Source organism: Alligator mississippiensis, chromosome 10 (assembly GCF_030867095.1).
Source record: "Alligator mississippiensis isolate rAllMis1 chromosome 10, rAllMis1, whole genome shotgun sequence".
NCBI classification, from domain to species: domain Eukaryota; kingdom Metazoa; phylum Chordata; order Crocodylia; family Alligatoridae; genus Alligator; species Alligator mississippiensis.
In genome coordinates this window covers 25,443,216-25,459,934 of record NC_081833.1, presented here as the reverse complement: position 1 = coordinate 25,459,934, position 16,719 = coordinate 25,443,216, and the positions used below count along the sequence as shown (strand labels likewise).

The 16,719-nt window shown below is 48.4% G+C and overlaps 1 protein-coding gene across 2 annotated transcripts in view; it reads right to left on the bottom strand.

Moving 5' to 3' along the window:
• RBM19 (RNA binding motif protein 19) overlaps positions 1-10,552 on the bottom strand; it is a 121,420-nt gene extending 110,868 nt beyond the window's left edge. Inside the window, exons 1-9 of one of the 2 annotated variants that reach the window (XM_019493747.2) lie at positions 10,376-10,552; positions 9,758-9,940; positions 8,235-8,348; positions 8,002-8,040; positions 7,202-7,415; positions 5,319-5,596; positions 4,104-4,184; positions 2,383-2,461; positions 474-545 (exon numbers count right to left, since the gene is read on the bottom strand). In XM_019493747.2, coding sequence (XP_019349292.2) covers positions 474-545; positions 2,383-2,461; positions 4,104-4,184; positions 5,319-5,596; positions 7,202-7,415; positions 8,002-8,040; positions 8,235-8,348; positions 9,758-9,940; positions 10,376-10,411 — 1,096 coding nt within the window. In that variant the 5' untranslated portion in view covers positions 10,412-10,552. The remainder of the gene's footprint in view (positions 1-473; positions 546-2,382; positions 2,462-4,103; positions 4,185-5,318; positions 5,597-7,201; positions 7,416-8,001; positions 8,041-8,234; positions 8,349-9,757; positions 9,941-10,375) is intronic. The other variant, XM_006265820.4, reaches the window with a different exon arrangement.
• Positions 10,553-16,719: the final 6,167 nt, after the last annotated feature.

The window sequence follows — 16,719 nt, the reverse complement described above, 5'->3', positions numbered from 1 at the left end:
CCCCAAATCCAGCTGATCTTGGATGTCTCTGCTCAAACTGCTACAGCAGGCCTAGTTGCAAGAGTGCTTTTTTGGCATGAGAGGTCATCAGTCCATTTATTGGTGGATTAAAGCCCGACAATTTATTTCACTAATAGCTAGCAGGTGACTGCTCCCCTCCAATTCCAACCCAGATCAGATTCAAATTGCCTAGGCACAGTCAGAAAACTTATTCCTGAGACCCCTGTAACCCGCTCCCCCCACCCTGACTAATAGGTTAGTTTAGTAGTTCATTCTCTGGATTACCTTGAAATCAGCAGGCTGAGGACACTAAGGTATCTCTGCTCTGTACCTTTAGCCTGCGAGTATGAGCATCATCTTCTACTAGAACAGAATCAAGCGTGCCTTTCCTACCACTTTACCAGCAAAGGGGGTCAATTCAGCATTACAGCACCTATTATGTGTGGTAGTAATAAGCAACAAACAAGCCTCACCCATGTATTCTTTGTTCTGTTTCAAGGCCTTCTGTACTTCTTCCTCACTGGTGAAGTCAACAAAGACATAACCTGGGTGGGGGGGGGGAAAAAAAGAGGTCCAACTGAAGAATACGTGGGGTATGCGAATTCCTTTGGCATCAACGTTAATTACATTAATTAGCTAACTAAGAGCAAGTCAGGTTTTTCTTTATAGATTCCCATGTATAGCTTTTATTAACCATTAAAAATGTACTCTGGCCTAAAAATTATACCTGCTTTCACACAGAAGGGGCTGCTTTCTTAAAAGGGGTGACTTTTAAAGACCTCTTCTGTTTTGGCATGTACAAGTATATGGCCATAAATCAATCTGGAAGCCAGTCCCCAGTGTACTCTCTACGCTTTTAAAGTGTCTCAATGAGCCTTTGAAGGAGTAACGGATGCACGTGAAAGGAAAACTGCACAGCAGAAATTCACTGTCTTCCTGAAACTCACTCTGGTTTTCTGCTGTTCACACACACCATTCTCAGTAACCAGCTAGGGTCCCTAGTACAAATAAGGTGAAGCTGAGGTCTGCACCTCAAGGAAAAAAAGCTTCTAATTGGAATATGAACAATTATTCTACAGAACAGAGGCATGAAACTGGTTTGGCCCCTGTGCTGGGTCCAGACCAATCTGGATCTACTTCTGGCAACAGAATGAGCAGGGTAAGGAAGCCACACAGGGTTAACAGAGCCACTGCTTACCTCTTCCCAAACACCCAGCTCCTCCACTAGCCCCATGGGCTAGACGACACGGCTCCACAGGCCAGATCTGGCCCGTGGGCCATGTTTGACATGCCTGCTATAGAGGACCACAAGAGAAACTAGTTCATTCTCCCATTTGGCTCTCCAAAACTTGCAGCTGTAAGAAAGTGACACAATCCCAGCTGGAAAAGCACCTGCAACAATCTATGATGTGACACTAGCTTTATAGCATCATTCCTCATAAGGGTATGGACACACACACATTTGGAGCTGTTTAAAAAAAATGGGAGGCGTCTGCAGCAGTTGTGTTCTTATGGTTCAGACTTATTCAACCATAAGTGATACAGATGTAGCCAACCTCTCCAACTTTAAACTTGGATGAATCAGTGTTGAAAGTTGGAGCAGTTATTGCATCTGTAGTGTTCCTGGCTTGTCCACGCAGCAAGTAGACCACAAGAGCTGAAGCCTTTTTGAAATGGCTCCAAACGTATGTGTGTCTGTACATCAGCACTATTCTAAGGTCACAACTATGTTACTAAGTTGTGTTCATGTAGCTGTATCTGCTAGGAGTTAAGAAACACACACACACAGAGTAGCTGATATTGTATCTATTTGCAGAACAGTTATGTCCACTGATCGCTCTATGTTAGTTGTTCTGAACCTTTTTTAGACTCAAGGCATGCTTCAGTAGGCTCAAGGCACCCCTCAGTAAATTCTGTGAATTGAGTGGCACTCCATTAAAAAAAAAAAAAAGTATTACAGTGTCTACCTCCTTATAGAGGGGCCAGGCAGTGGGGCCAGGGTAAATGCCAGGCAGGGATTAAGCCTCAGCCTACACTTATCTGCTTATCTCTTCATACCTCATAGCACCCTTCAAAGGACCTCGCAGCACCATAGCTGCGAATCACTGGTCTATATAATTCAGAGAAATGGTGCAGTGGATAACTGACAAGAAAACACAACCCACCTCCCTTAACACATCTCCACTAGGGGGCTCTATCAGCATGGCCATATACCAGCGAAGGGTCTAGCGATGGCAAGCCATAAGGCAGGGGAGCCCAAGATGCACAAGAACTGAGGCACATACTAGTGATTTGGAACTGCAAGTGTAAAGTAGAGGAGAGAGGCATACAAGAGAAACAATCCTCAGGCATCTTCCAAGCACCAAATGCAACATCTGTTACCTGTCTTATTTCCATGCTTGTTTCTTGCTATCCGTATTGCCACAGGTTTAAGTGGCAGCAAAAATTCTCTAACATTTTGCTGCAAATAGAAGGAGGGAAAACAGAGCAACAACAATTTTAGTAACTGGCTTCAAGGACTCAGCCAAAATTTTGAAAACTAGTTTTATACATGAGGAATGTACACTTTACCAAGTTTGAAGCAAAGAGTCAGGGACTGAGCAAGTTCAAGAGATGGCAACATTCCCACACAAACCACTTTCTATTCTCCCAGTTGGGATGAATACAGAAGCCCCCATGGCAGGGGTGGGCAAATACGTCCTGTGGGTGGTAGGTCCCTCGGTCCCCTGGCCCAGGTACAGTCTGGCCATGGCATGTCCTGCTGCCCCTGGTCACGCAGTAGGGTTGGGGCAGCTCCACAGCTGGAATGCCTTTCTAGGTAGCCCAGGGGGCAGGCAACTTTTTCCAACTCCCACCGTTGCCAGTTCTAACCCTGTGGTACCAGAAGAGACCCGCATTGCACAGCCCTGACCTTGCACACCTGTGCCTGCTCTGAGCATGCCCGCCCAGGCTCAGGAGCAGTGGCACAGGACAAAAGCTGTTGCTCAGCATAGAGGAAAGTGGCCCCTCCCTCTCCCGCTGCTGCCAGTTCCATGTTGCTGCTGCCCAGAGCCGTTGTGGGGCTGCCCTGCGTCTCCGCTGCCATCACTGCCACCTCTTGGCTGCCCCATGGGGCAGCGGGGTCAGCACAGCGCAGACACAGGACAATCCAGTGCAGGGTTCTGCAGCAGGGAACTGCTGGCAATGGGAGAGGCCACTTTCCCACCCACTGAGCAACAGCTTTTGTCTTGTGCCGCCACTGTTGAGCCTGGACAGATGAGACCGGAGCAGGAGCAGGGCATGTGAGGTTGGGGCTGTGCAGCACAGGTCCCTGCCTGTACCATGGGACTGGGGCTGGCAGCAGCGGCAGCCAGAAGGAGCTGCCTGCCACCTAGGTTGCTTAGAAAGGCAGTCCAGCTGCGGAGGTGCCCCAGCTCCGCTGCGTGACAGGGGGCGGCAGGACACACCATAGGCAGGCAGTGTGGAGCAGGTGCAGGGCAGGGTGGCTAGGTCAGGGCTGAGCATGGGTGTCAGCTGATCTGCTCCAGCAGGGGTGAGTCCACAGTGGACACAGGGAGCGCTAAGGCTGCATGCTGCTGACAGTGGCAGGCAGGTGCCGCAAGGTGCGCAGGCTCTGGGCTGTTGAGGGGCGGGTGCTGACAGGCTCAGGAGGGTGTGTATGAGCAGTCTCATGCACACCCCACCATACCCACGAACCCTCCCCCACAAACGTACCCTTCCCCACACACATTAAAAACACCACACCCACCCACACATTCCCCCACAAACCCCACACCTTCCCTCATACTGCCCCCTCCTCACACATACACACATGTGCGCATGCACGCGCCCCTGGGAGGAGCCGCACTGTTATGCACACACAGCCCAACACACATGCACCCATGCACCCCCACACACACTCCACACTTCCTCAAGCCACCTTCCCCCTCCATACATCCCCACAAACACTTCTCCCCACAAACCCCCCATACCCACCCACATCCACACACACCTCCACACCCTCTTCCACACCCCACATACACAAAGATACAGTCACATACATAGCAAACACCATTTAAGTCCTGACAAAGAGAGCAAAAGGCCATGATGAAAGATCCATCTACCTCGGTGACGTTGAAAGGGGCACCACGCAGCTTCACAGTGTATAGCATGGTCGCTTCAGTCGAATCAGCCCAATTCTTCAGCTGAGGAGAGGAAACAATTGAGGCAAATAACGTGCTGTGCAGGTGGGAGCGGTGACAGCCTGATGCTACAAAGGTAGTCTTACTCAGAAAGCACGGGAAAACAGCAGAGTAATTTGCCCACTTCCTGATCACAGGTACAGGGTAAGGATGCTCTTGAATGGAGAGCTCTTCCTCTGTTCCAGAAGCTGATGTGGGGTAGCAGGGTCACTGAGACACTTGGATACTATGAAGACTGACATGATAGGACTGGTACATGTGCCTGTGGCCTAGTGGTTAGAGCACTCTGCAGGGAAGTAGGAGATGCAGGTTTATACCTCTTGTGGATGAGGGGCAGCCTAGGGCTTGGGTGTTCCACTCTCTAGACAGCTGCCCTAACCACTAATTCATTGAACTAAAAGGTAGGCATAGATAATTCATAAGTGTTGACAGTGTGGGGAGGGGAGAACACAACTCTGTGCCACTGCTGGGCCCCTCCCCACTGCCAGACACTGGCTCCAGCCAGGCTGCAGCCTCACACCCCGCTGATGGCACTGAAATCATACTGCCACCACCACCCCCGGGCCCTGGCTGTGCTGAAGCTCTGTGCCCTGCTGTTGCTGCAGAAATTGCACCGCCACTGTCACCACCCTTGAGGCTTGGCTCTGGCCAGGTCGCAGCCCTAGGTCTCTCCATCAGCACAGAAGTCTGGGGGAGGTATGTGCCTTCCCCTGTACATCACCTACGAAGGTAGGCAAGCCCACCTCCCCCATTCTGCTTCCAGCAGAATAGCAAGCAGCATTTATGAGCCAAAATCTGAAGTTCCCTGGTTTCATACTTGCCATCTAGGCACATAAAGCAAAATAGAATTTATCTATCAGGGACTTGCCAAATGTCATACAAGATGTCAGTAGCAAAGCAGGGAGTCTAAGCCAGGTCTCCCAAGTTCCCAGCTAGATTACCCTCTCTCCCTCCACCAAAAAGCACCATTCCACCTAGGATGGGGGTGGGGGTGATCCACTGCATCAGGAGAGAGGAGAGGTGCATCAAGCTCTTCCTATGGGAAGAGATTCCTAGATCTAATGGAGCTGGGCCTGAACTTCCAAGTTCGCCTGGACATGCATTCACAGTTTAGCCCTGCCTCTGACTGGGTTATACCTCTGATTTAGTGCCTTTCTTTTTCTCCTCTTCCTTTGATTTCCCTCGCTCTTTGATCTCTTCTTCCAGCATAGCTCCCTTTTTCATCTGGACGTCTATAGCTTCCATGTTGCTAGGCTTCTCCTCTTCCTCACTACTTTCCTCATGCTGTTCACTGTCCTCCTCTTCCTCCTCACTCTCTTCATCCAAGGAAGTATCCTTCACCACCTTCGATTTCAAGTAATCCATATCAGAAAGCCCTTTCGTGACAGCCACCTTTTCTGTGGGGTTTCCCTTAGCTGTCAAGAAGTGAAAACAGAGCATTAGATACTGTGCACACAAATGCCTATATCCTCTTCCCACAATGGCAAGCAATACATATATATAGGCATGCAGGGGAAGACTTTAGGTAATGCAGGAGCAAACTCCTTCCATACATACAAGGCACTGGAGAATGGCCCTGCTTCTGTATTCCATTACCATTCCACTTTCCTTTCTAAGGCCTCTTGTTCAAATCCAGCCAGTCAGTAGGGGTTACAAGCTATTACTACTCTCTAGGCTGTATGGTCACATTTATTAGATGAGACAGTAATTGCAAACCAATGCTCTGTGGAGGTGGATCCCAATCCCAGAAAAATACAAGTGCAATGAGCAATAAACTGCCTCAACAAAGAGGCTAAGCATTAAGCAGGCATCAGAGCACGAACTCTTTTCTTACAACTGAAGGTTTTTTAAATAGACTCAGTGGCAGAAACAAAATCCCACTCCGCTGATATCTACACTATGCTTTCTGGGTTGTATATTTGGGCATATTTCATGAGCACTAAAACACTCTGGTGTTTAAGAACAAATCAGTATTCTGTGACCATGTTGAAATAAAACTCTCCTGAGAAGCCACTCTCCATGTTAGGGTCATCCAAACTACAGTGATAAGGAAAGCCCCCAAAATGCAAGGACCTGAATGTATAAACACATGACAATGTTTGTTCAATGGACAGTAATTTGCAGAGAAATGGGAGCTTCAATAGAAGTGAAACTATCCACAAATTCAGCAACTATTTTCAACCAAAAAATTGGGGAAAGTTTTTCAAAAATCTTGAGAGACTTGATTCTATGACTCATTCAAATAGATCAAAAATGTTTCAGTTGAAATGTTCTCCAAATAAAACCTCTTTGACTTTTTACTCTGAAGAGCGGCTTTCATTAAACAAACAAACAAACAAACATCTTCAACAAAAATAAATAAAAGTTAAACAATAGGCTAACCCTAAACACTTACAAAGGTTTGGAACAACCCCAAAAGACACTTTCCCCCCCTCCCCCCCACCATTTTCTTGCTTCAATAAAAAAACCCCAAAAGACCAAAACCCCGTACCCCCAAGATATTTGTTTCCATGCGACTTGAACCCCTCTTTTCCCCAAATTTGGGAGTGAGCTACCAAATCTAAAATCCATTATTTCCCCAATTTTAGCAGACACTTCCAGCCCACAAAATATCTGAATCTTAAATTAAAAACCCAAGAAGCAGAGAGGAACAAACACAGTAACAGTAATACACACATTTTTGCCCTGGATTAGCTCTGGACACAGCTTATGGAAGAGGTTTCTGCTTTTATGAGTAGAAACAAATTAGCAGACTAGTAACTGAAATCTGAAGCCCTGGGCATAATCTAGACACCACTGCAGAGATCTGCATTAGAATCAGACTTCTGTGCAAATTCAAGCTACTTCTCTTCACTTAATATTTAGGGCTGTCCTGTTAGATGCTGAGCCCCCAAATCCCACTGACCCCAGAGGGAGTTGAAAGGCAGCCAGAGTTTTCCAGGAGCTTCATGGTACTCCACAGAATAAGCCTCCACATGAATACACCAATCAAGACGACAAGGGGTATCCAAGATAATTACTTTTGTTGCCTTTATCTTCTTCCTCTTGAAATTCATCCCCACTCTCTTCACTCAGGTCACTTGACTCGGATGAGTCGAAGTTCAGATAATCAGTTACTGGCTTCAATTTTCTTGCCTTGGGTTCCTCTGCCAATGTGTCATTGGCCCAAGTGGCTACTTGTGACCGTTTCTGGTGAACCATCAAAAACTCTTTGAACTCTTCATTTCCTTCCAGCTGTTGGAAAACCAACAAGGATTGAACATGGATATGTAGGACAAGCCAAATAAACTTTAGTTATCTCAGGAGCCAGTGTAACTCCTGGCAAGTAAGATCACTGGGGAGGAAGGCTATATTTCTCCTGCATGGATTGCTTTTGCTTCCTTGGAAATGGGGACAATTATGCATCATTCAGGAGCTTATGTCCAGTGCTATCACAGAATCTAGGTAGACTACTTACTTCACCAGAATCAACAGCTCTGGAAGCAGCACTGCCTCTAATACATAACAGATATTAATGCTACTAACTGAACAGAGAAAAACATCAAAGCCAAATTATTAATGGACTTAAATACTTTGCATTTCTATACAGCTGCTTTAATCTAAGAAACATATGGCAATAGAAGCAAGCACTGACACGCATCTGTAAGGTCACTGTTCTACAAATAGGGACCCTGATTCATACAAAGATTAAGCGACTTCATAAGCTGAGAACAGAACCCAGGGGTTCTGGGTCCCAAAACAGGGCAGAGGCTGTTCAGCAATGTCTATCCCACCCTCTGCTCTCATGGACAATCCCCACATACTGCTCATCAAAACTCACCTCTTTTAAGTTTCCGGTCACATTTTTCACCTTTTTGTCCTGAAAGAAGAAATGGCTTTTAGAAAGGCCATGGGAAAAAAAGCACAAAAAGCTCAAGTGAGGTACCTCAGGTTACAAGCAAGTGAGTATCAAAGTAAAGGAGTAGGACATGGGAGTCCTGGCTCCAGTTGCCTTTTTAACCCACCTCACTATATTTACCTACCCGCTTACTGGAGAAAGATGGCACAACTTACCTTCTTTGTATTTGTGAGATCTGGATTTGCAGCAGGTTTGTTGGCTGGCTTTTGTGAGTGTTTGCTCCAAGGTTTGGGTTTTGATGGGTCTCCAAAAGATTTACAGACCTCTACCTGAAATCAATCATGAACAAGGAGCTCCCTTTTAAATTAGCCTGATTTTAATCATTTCAGTTCCATTAAAACAGAAAAACCGTAGATTGGGGCCCATTTCAGATACCTGACAAACTGTACACCCTAAAGCTGCGTGTAAAAAGAAGCTATGGGAGTTCCTCCATTGGAGTTTTCCAGAAAAGGCTGGAATGGTTTAAGAGTAACAAAGCCTACACCTGCACAGGGAGTAGGACTGTGTCCCTAGAGAACCCATTTGAACTTTGACAATTCTATGGCTTGAAACATATCCTAAAACTGTTCCATTCTCCATTGCCATTCACTGCATCCTACAGAGACCAAGAGAAAACACTTGATCTGAGCCTTCAAGAGGCCGAGAACTAAATTTTTAAAGTGCTGGAGTGATGTGTCTGTGGTCCAAGAAACATGCGAGAGGAAAGGATTTTTGCAGATGACATCTTTTATTAGACCTATTACCTGGTTGGGATAGATGGCTGGAAAACTGCATCTGCTGCATTTGAAAGTTTGTCTAAGTCTATCCCAACCAAGCAGCTGGTCCAATAAAAAGGTACAACCCACAACAATGCTTGTATTTTTAAAGATATTTCAATGCAAATGCAATTTTGAGAATTAATTATTATTCTGCCTTAAAATTTGAGATGTTCAATCAAACTAGCGTTGAAATTACACTGGTACAGAAAAGGGGAGTGCAGACTAGTTCAGTGATGATTAGACTTCTACTATACACCTGAGTTAGGCTGCCGTTAAACTCTAGCTTCACCAAAACTAAACAGATCATTTGAAAGGTTTGTATGTTCTTGCTTCTGCTCACAGGTCAGAACCTGCAAGATCTTCTCAGCATCTTCATTATCTCCCTAAGAAAAGGAACTGATACAGTGAATGGAAACAAGATGCTGGAGGGCTGCTATATCAGCAGGTTACGAGCCCTATATGGCACAGATCTTCTTGCTCCCAGCCCTCATACATAAGCATATTCCCACTGCTAGGCCACCTCTGGTTTATGAAAGGCAGAGGAATGGGGATATTTTGCCAACCACATGTATACACTGAGCCATGCCAATTTCAGTGGGCAAATTACTCGGTGAGTGGCCTCCGCACTGTTCCTAACCACTGCCAACCTGCAAAGTAACAGATAGTTTGGCTCCATAAATGCAAATAAGGGCTAACATAGGTTGTTGGACTGCCTGAGAATCAAGTAATTAGCGTAGACATTAGATCTTACTATGCCAGCACAATCAGTTGGGTTTAGTAAAACACTTCTTAATCCCTGAACACCCACACACAATAAGCACACCCTGAAGCACAAAATAGTTTCAACTGCCCATTTTTCCCCAAGGAAAAAAAAAGAGAAACTTCTACCAACTTTTTATTTAATTTTAACACCAACTCACTGTGATCCTGGACGTGTCTATGAAACTCTTGTTGAAATGGTTCAGCGCGGTTTTGGCTTCATCCTCAGACTTAAAGCCAACGAAGCCAAACTTGCGGAACTTGCCGTCCTTCGTGAACTTCAGGCAGCAGTCGGTCAGCGTACCAAAGGCAGCAAACAGCTTCCGGAAGCGATCTTCCTTCATCTGCAGGAAAAGGGCAGCCACCAGGGAGGCACATCAGACATACAGCTTCCCCCACAGCCTTGGAGAAAATCTGGAGAACAAAGTCTCTGCGCCAGAGAGGTCAGACTTTAAATTGACAGTGGATCTACCTGGAATCACAGACTCTGACACAAGGGAAGCAACCCTGGTCACCTCAGCTTCAGGGTGACCTGCAGGGCAGTGATGGCCAAACCCTCCTCCCCGCCCGTTTCTCAGGGGCGTCCTGCAAGGGTTTCAGGGTCCTGGCAGAGCACGAGCCCCGGGCTGCATTGAAACCACAAGAGTCCTGCTAGGTGCGGCCCGGCCGGAGCCGGGTGCTCCCTACATGGCACCGAGGTCTGCCTCCCCTGCAGCGGACAGCTACGCCCCCGCGCGGCACCCCCCCTCCCCAAGCACGTGCCCCGAGCCCGGACCCACCCCATTCGGCAGGTTTTTGACGATAAGCCGCGACATGCCGGCGGAGGGTGTGGGGCGCGGGAGCGCTGCTCGCAGCCCCGCTCAGCGAGCACGCCGATCCCTGGGCGCCGCCATCTTGCTCGCGGGGAGTCACGTGATCCACTTGTAAATGCGCATGCGCAAAAGTGTTGCTATGCCGCGAGCGTCTCGCTACAGTTCTCCCTCCGAGTTGCGGCGGTAGCGCATGCGCAAAGCAAGCAGGGCCCCACGGCGGCAGGCGGACGACGAGCAGCAGAGGGCGCCGCCAGCCAGAGAAGTAAGCCCTGGTGGCCCCAGCGCGCATGCGCGAGGGGAGGTGTCACCCCTATACATATAGGTATTAGTAAAATGCAGTGATATTAATATATTTGCAACTTATTTATTGCTCTATTTACAATTTTAAAACAACTTGGAAGTCTACTAGTGCCTCAATCATTATAATAAAATACATTCTAAATACCTATACATTTTGGCATTTGATTTTTTTTGTGTTTTTTATCATGGAAAATCAGAGCTCCCCTTCCCCTTCACTCACCAGGACACAGGTCCAGCTGTAGCTGTCTCCCCCCACCCACCCGTGGACTCGGCAGGAGGTGCTGGGTCCCCACCACTGCGTGCACTGCTGGGGTGCGGCATGCAGAGCACGTTGCCCCCCAGATTTGTGCATGGGGCGGGTGAGGGCCTGGGCTTCCTGTCCTGCTGCCACCTCACCACCCTCCCCAGGGCCTCCACGGCTTAGTGGGTGGGACCCAGCAAAGCAGAGCGTGGCCAGGTGCTGCCGCTGTGAGACCCGCGCCGCCATGGCAAAGTGCCTCTGCCACCACCACTGCTGCTGGGCAGGCAGGGGGCACCTCACGGTGGCAGAGCGGGATTCCCAGCAGCAGCAGCAATGAGCTCCCTGCTGGGTCCTGCTTACTGGGCTGCCGAGGTCCCAGGGAGAGGGCAGCAGGGGGGGGAGCCATGCCCCCGCTCCCGCCACATGCACAAGTCTGGGGGCATGTGTTCCCCCATACCCACACCCGGGAATGCGCACAGCAGCAGGGAGCCACCCTGCACAAGCCACTGAAGGCTCTGTCCCATTCCTTGCCCGGGCCACGTGGCCACACATTCAGCCCCAGGCCCCAAGCCCTACACATCCCTGGTTGGGCAGCAGCCCCAGCCCTGCCCAACTCCCTCCCTCACTATGGGAGTCTCAGTTCCCCCTGACCCTGCGCCAGTTTTACCTGCCACAGCTGCTCTCCAAACTCCAGCCCCTGCAGGCTGGAATTCTACCAGTCTGCAAGGGCAAACCCACCGTTTCCTGCATTTTTCTCCTTTAAAGGAGAAAATTTGGGTTTTTCTCCTTAAAATGAGAAAACCTGTGTTTTACCATGTTTTATTGAAGGAAACAGAAAACCCAGATCCCTGCTTACAAGTCATGTCCCCCAGCCCCTTAACCATTTTCATTGCCCTCTGCTGGACTCTATCCAATTTATCCACCTCTTTTCTGTAGTAGAGGGCACAAAACTGGACACAGTACTCCAGATGTGGCCTCACCAGTGCAGAATAGAGCAGAATAATCACTTCTCTTGACCTGCTGGAGGCGCTTCTACTAAAGCAGTCCAGTATGCCGTTAGGCTTCTTTGCAGTAAGGGCATACTCAGTAATATAATATCTCTGTACTGAATAGAGCACCTGAGCTGCTGGGACTGGGATGCCCAGAAATCGTACCTACTTCTCTCCACCCTAGGAGTGTTCTGTCCTCATATCCCTTCTCCATGCTATTTGCAACAGGACTGGAACCAAGAGAGGTTTCCTATTTCTGTTGGTGTGCCTTGGGACTAGTAACAAGCACGAAGGGGGCTGTGGGATGGGAGGAAATCTCCTGCGTAATCCATCCACTCTCAGCTTTCTGGGCTCAGTGGCCTTATCACCGCTCCAGCCATATTACCTGAAATGTAATCTGTCCGTGGGCGGCAGGTTCTCAGGAGCCTATTAATCAGAGTCGCCTTTCTGCCCATGCACAGCTTGGGTTACATATAGCTAGGCTGATCGGACGTAATCCATCGGAGCTCACTGTAATTACGCACAGCAGCACCCTGGCTTGTCAAAAGCAAAGGCCGGATATACAGAGAGAATGAGCATCTTGTGGTGAGAGGCAGGCACAGAGGGACAGAGCGGGAGCTGGGGAGAGGGGTGGAATTACAGAAGAACAGAGCAGACAATGGCTGCAGTCAGGGAGAGGAAGATAGTGTTGCCAGCAGCTGCAGGCAACTTGCTCTGCCCCGTTAGTTCCTGCTGCCCCAAATAATCTCCCACACTGCTCCATTGCAGCAGCAAGAGCTTGGCCCCTGTATGAGTGTGCAGTTCTCTCTCTACTGCTGTGCCAGGAATCTGGGAGGGGTGAATGTCCAGTGAGTCTGGGGCTCATTTGGGACTGTCCCCTACTCTGCCACAGCTTTCCTTGTGATTTTGGACAAGTCTCATAGGAACACACCTAAAAAAAAACCTAGGTATTCCAACACTGAATATTGCTGTGTCAAACTTTAAGGGATTTGGCCCTGGGGTAGAGTCCAGAACCCTGTGTTAGGTGCCTGCACATGCCTGCAGGGCCTGGGAGTGGTAGGCACCTCAGGATGGGGTCCAGATCTGTCCAGTCTAGAGCTAGCCAACAGGGGAGTGCAGAGGAAAGTAGAGTGTCTGACTTCCCACCCCTCCCAGGGGTTAAGGTGTCTTATTTAGGTCCACAGGAAATCACTTCCCTACCTTCCATTCATGTTCAGCAACCTAGACCCCTCTCCTAAGGGAAGGTGCTCACAGCCTTTCTTTCAGAATGCAGAGGAGCCACTGCAGCCATCCTCTGTTATACAGGCGCCTGCCATTCAGGGCACACACCTGGGGTGTGGGAGGCAGAGGCTGTACTTCTTCCTCACTTGAGGGGGTTCAGACCCACACCTCCCACATCCTAGGGGAGTGCTCTACCAATGGGCTATAGATGAGGCTGAACAGAGGCCTGCTTCACCCTCTACTGTTGAACTTCTAGAAGAAGTACCCCCAAAAATACGCCAGTAAGGGGGACTGGTTTCTGACTATAGGTTGGTGATCAGGCCACTCGCTGAGGATGGGAAGTTCTGAATTCCAGGGCCTTCCCCAATGGCTGGTTATATCTTTTACAGGAAAGAACAGTCAGACAAATTCCATAAACAGTCCTTGAAGCAAGGACTGGCACCCAGAACTACCTGTGATGGGGTGAGTGCCCTAACTAATAGACTTCAGAGGCAAATTTCCTTTTGTGCTCACTCTCAGGCTCAGCTTCAGACAGAAGGGGTTGTGGGCATCCTCCCTCACCTTCCCAGGTAACATAGAGCCAGTACTGAAGGCATATTCTGAGGTGAACAATACATACTTGACCTGGCAGGGGAAATACCATGATCACCGCTAAGGCGGTTTTCCAATCGCTGGGGATAACTGCTTTTCTGGCATGAGGTAGTACCCATGGGGGTAATGTATAAACCTCTCACTTTCTCTTCCAGTGGGAAGATCTTGGCTTCACGCCCATTTTATGGAAATGGGAGACTCCTCCCTGGTTTGCTCCTGCAGCCATATAGCTGAGGGCAAGCGAAACTCGGGGGCACCCAAACCCCAAGCCTCCAAGCTTGGGCTTGTACATAAGATGCCTGCCAAATGATTTGGAAACATCTGAAGCTCCAGGTGGGGGTGGAGGATGTTTGCCAGTAGTCCAACCACATATGGTTCTTGAATGACTCACGGAGTTGTAATTGATTTGGCTGATTTAGCTTGGAACACAAAAAGCTTTCCTTAAAAAAAAAATGCAGGTGCAAATACCTTCTAGTTTTGTTTCTGTTGAGTGTGTTTTCTCTTTTGGTGGGGGAAAAATCCAGTGGCCTTTGGAACCCCTTTGCCATCAAGCTTCTCCAAAAGTCCCAATTCAGCAGGCTGCATTAGGCACCACATTTCAGCTGTGGGATAAGCTGGCTCCCCACTCTCCTCCCCCAGCTCAGTTAACTCAGATCTGCCTCCCTCACTTGTCACATTACTTGATCCATCAGAGGCAGGAACCTCAGAGCACAGTCTCCATTTCGTACAGAGCCCCAGATAAGGGCATAAATAAATTCACAGCCATTGATTCCTCCTCTGTGCCTTGCCAATGCCGGATGCAAACAATGGAGTCAGGACTGAGGCACCTGTTTGCAGATAAGGGGACTGCAAGGAACAGGTGGCTGCTGTGTTGTAACTGAGCCTGGGGCTCCAAGCATGGGCAGGCATGACTGCTGCACGAGGGCTCTTAGGATGCAGGGGGAGCCTGCTCCACTGCAACTGGAGGTGACAAGCAAACGCTGATGCACTGCTGAATACGGTGAAAAACCCTCATAAATATGAGAGCAGCTACAGCATTACATAATAGTACTTAGCTTTCATGTGGTGGTATTCAGCAGTACATTCCAAAGCACCTTGCAATGGAGAGATTTGCCACTTTCCCCCATTTCACAGGTAGGGAAACAGAGAAGAGATGTGCCTTATGCAGAGTCACCGAATAACACAAGGAGGAGAATCCAGGTTTCCTGGATCCCAGTTTAACAATTAATTCACTAGATTTTGCAGAATTTACAGAAATGTTGCAGTTACAAAATTGTCCTCATACAAGAAGAATGATGTTTTTTAATGAAGCTCAAAAATCAAAATCTCTTAGATCAAGTTCTATTAGGGAAAGACAATGTATAACCACACTGAACACATTTGCATCCCCTTAATGATACAAGAGGGGCTTAACTGTGAGACACTTAGGTGGGTACGAAGCTGGCTGAGGGTAGGACCCAGAGAGTCCTAATGAATGGATCTGTGTTGTCTTGGCAAGAAGTGGCCAGTGGTACCCCTCAGGGGTCGGTGCTTGGTCCAGTGCTATTCAACATCTTCATCAATGATTTGGATGTGGGGGTGAAGAGCTCACTGGCCAACTTTGCAGATGACACCAAGTTATGGGGAAGTGTGGTCATGCTTGAAGATAGCTTGCAGATACAGGTGGACCTAGATAGGCTAGCAAGTTGGGTGGATCAGAACCAGATGAAGTTCAACATCAAGAAATGTAAAGTGCTCCACCTGGGGATGAACAATCCCCTGCACACCTACAGGCTTGGTAGCATCAGTCTGACGAGCACTACAAATAAATGGGTCCTGGAGGTAATAATAGACCACAGTATGAACATGAGTCGGCAGTGCAACGTTGTAGCCAACAGGGCACATAATACTTTGGCATGCATTAGTTAATGCATCTCCAGGTTTGCATTCCTTGCAAAAACAAGGAAGTGATTCTTCCACTCTACTCAGCTTTGGTGAGACCACAGCTGGAGTACCGCGTTCAGTACTGGGCGCCACACTTCAACAAGGACGTGGTAAAGTTCAAGAGAGTCCAGAGAAGGGCCACCCAGATGATCAGAAACTTGCATGGCAAGCCATACGAGGAAAGGTTGAGGGACCTGGGACTCTTCAGCCTGAAAAAGAGAAAGCTGAGAGGGAACTTGGTAGCAGCTTACTGCTACATCAGGGGAATACATCAAGGGCTTGGTGAACAATTGTTCACCAGGGCACCCTTGGGGAAAACCAAAAGTAATGGTCACAAACTCCTAGAAGGCCATTTCAGGCTCAACCTTAGGAAAAACTTCTTCACAGCTAGGGTGTCCAGACTGTGGAATAAGCTCCCTCCACCCTGGAAAACTTCAAGAGGAGACTGGATGGTCACCTTGCTGGGGTCACCTGACCCCAATTGTCTTTTCTGCTTGGTGCAGGAGGGCTGAACTTGATAATCTTTCAAGGTCCCTTCTAGCCTCACAATCTATGAATCTATGAACAGCTCAGCACCCAGGCACCAGTCCTGTAATGCTCAGAGAGGGTTGAAACATCACTACCAATAAATCACAACCCTCAGGAACCTCCAGGGCTGAGACATGCCTGCATCTCCCTGCTACAGCACAGTCAGTGCCTGGGAACCTCCAGCATTGAGAGTTTAGGTGTGTAGACACTTGAAAACCTCCCTAAGGGAATCTGCATTTGGAATGTGCTCAAATATCCTTAAAACATGGCACTTAGTATCTCAGTTTGAGTGCCCAGAACTAGCAGATGGTTCTGAAAATCTTGACCTTAATCTCATCACGTCTCACAGAGAGGAGTCCTGAAGATTAACAAAGGAAAATAGAAGTCATAAAACACTGGATTCAGAGGGAAGGTGCTACTTAAGTGCAGGGCAAAGGAGTGCTGTGAGAACAATGGGCAGGAGTGGAGGGGGCAGGTGAAGATACAAGTATGGCAGCTCCAGAATATTCATGCCAGGA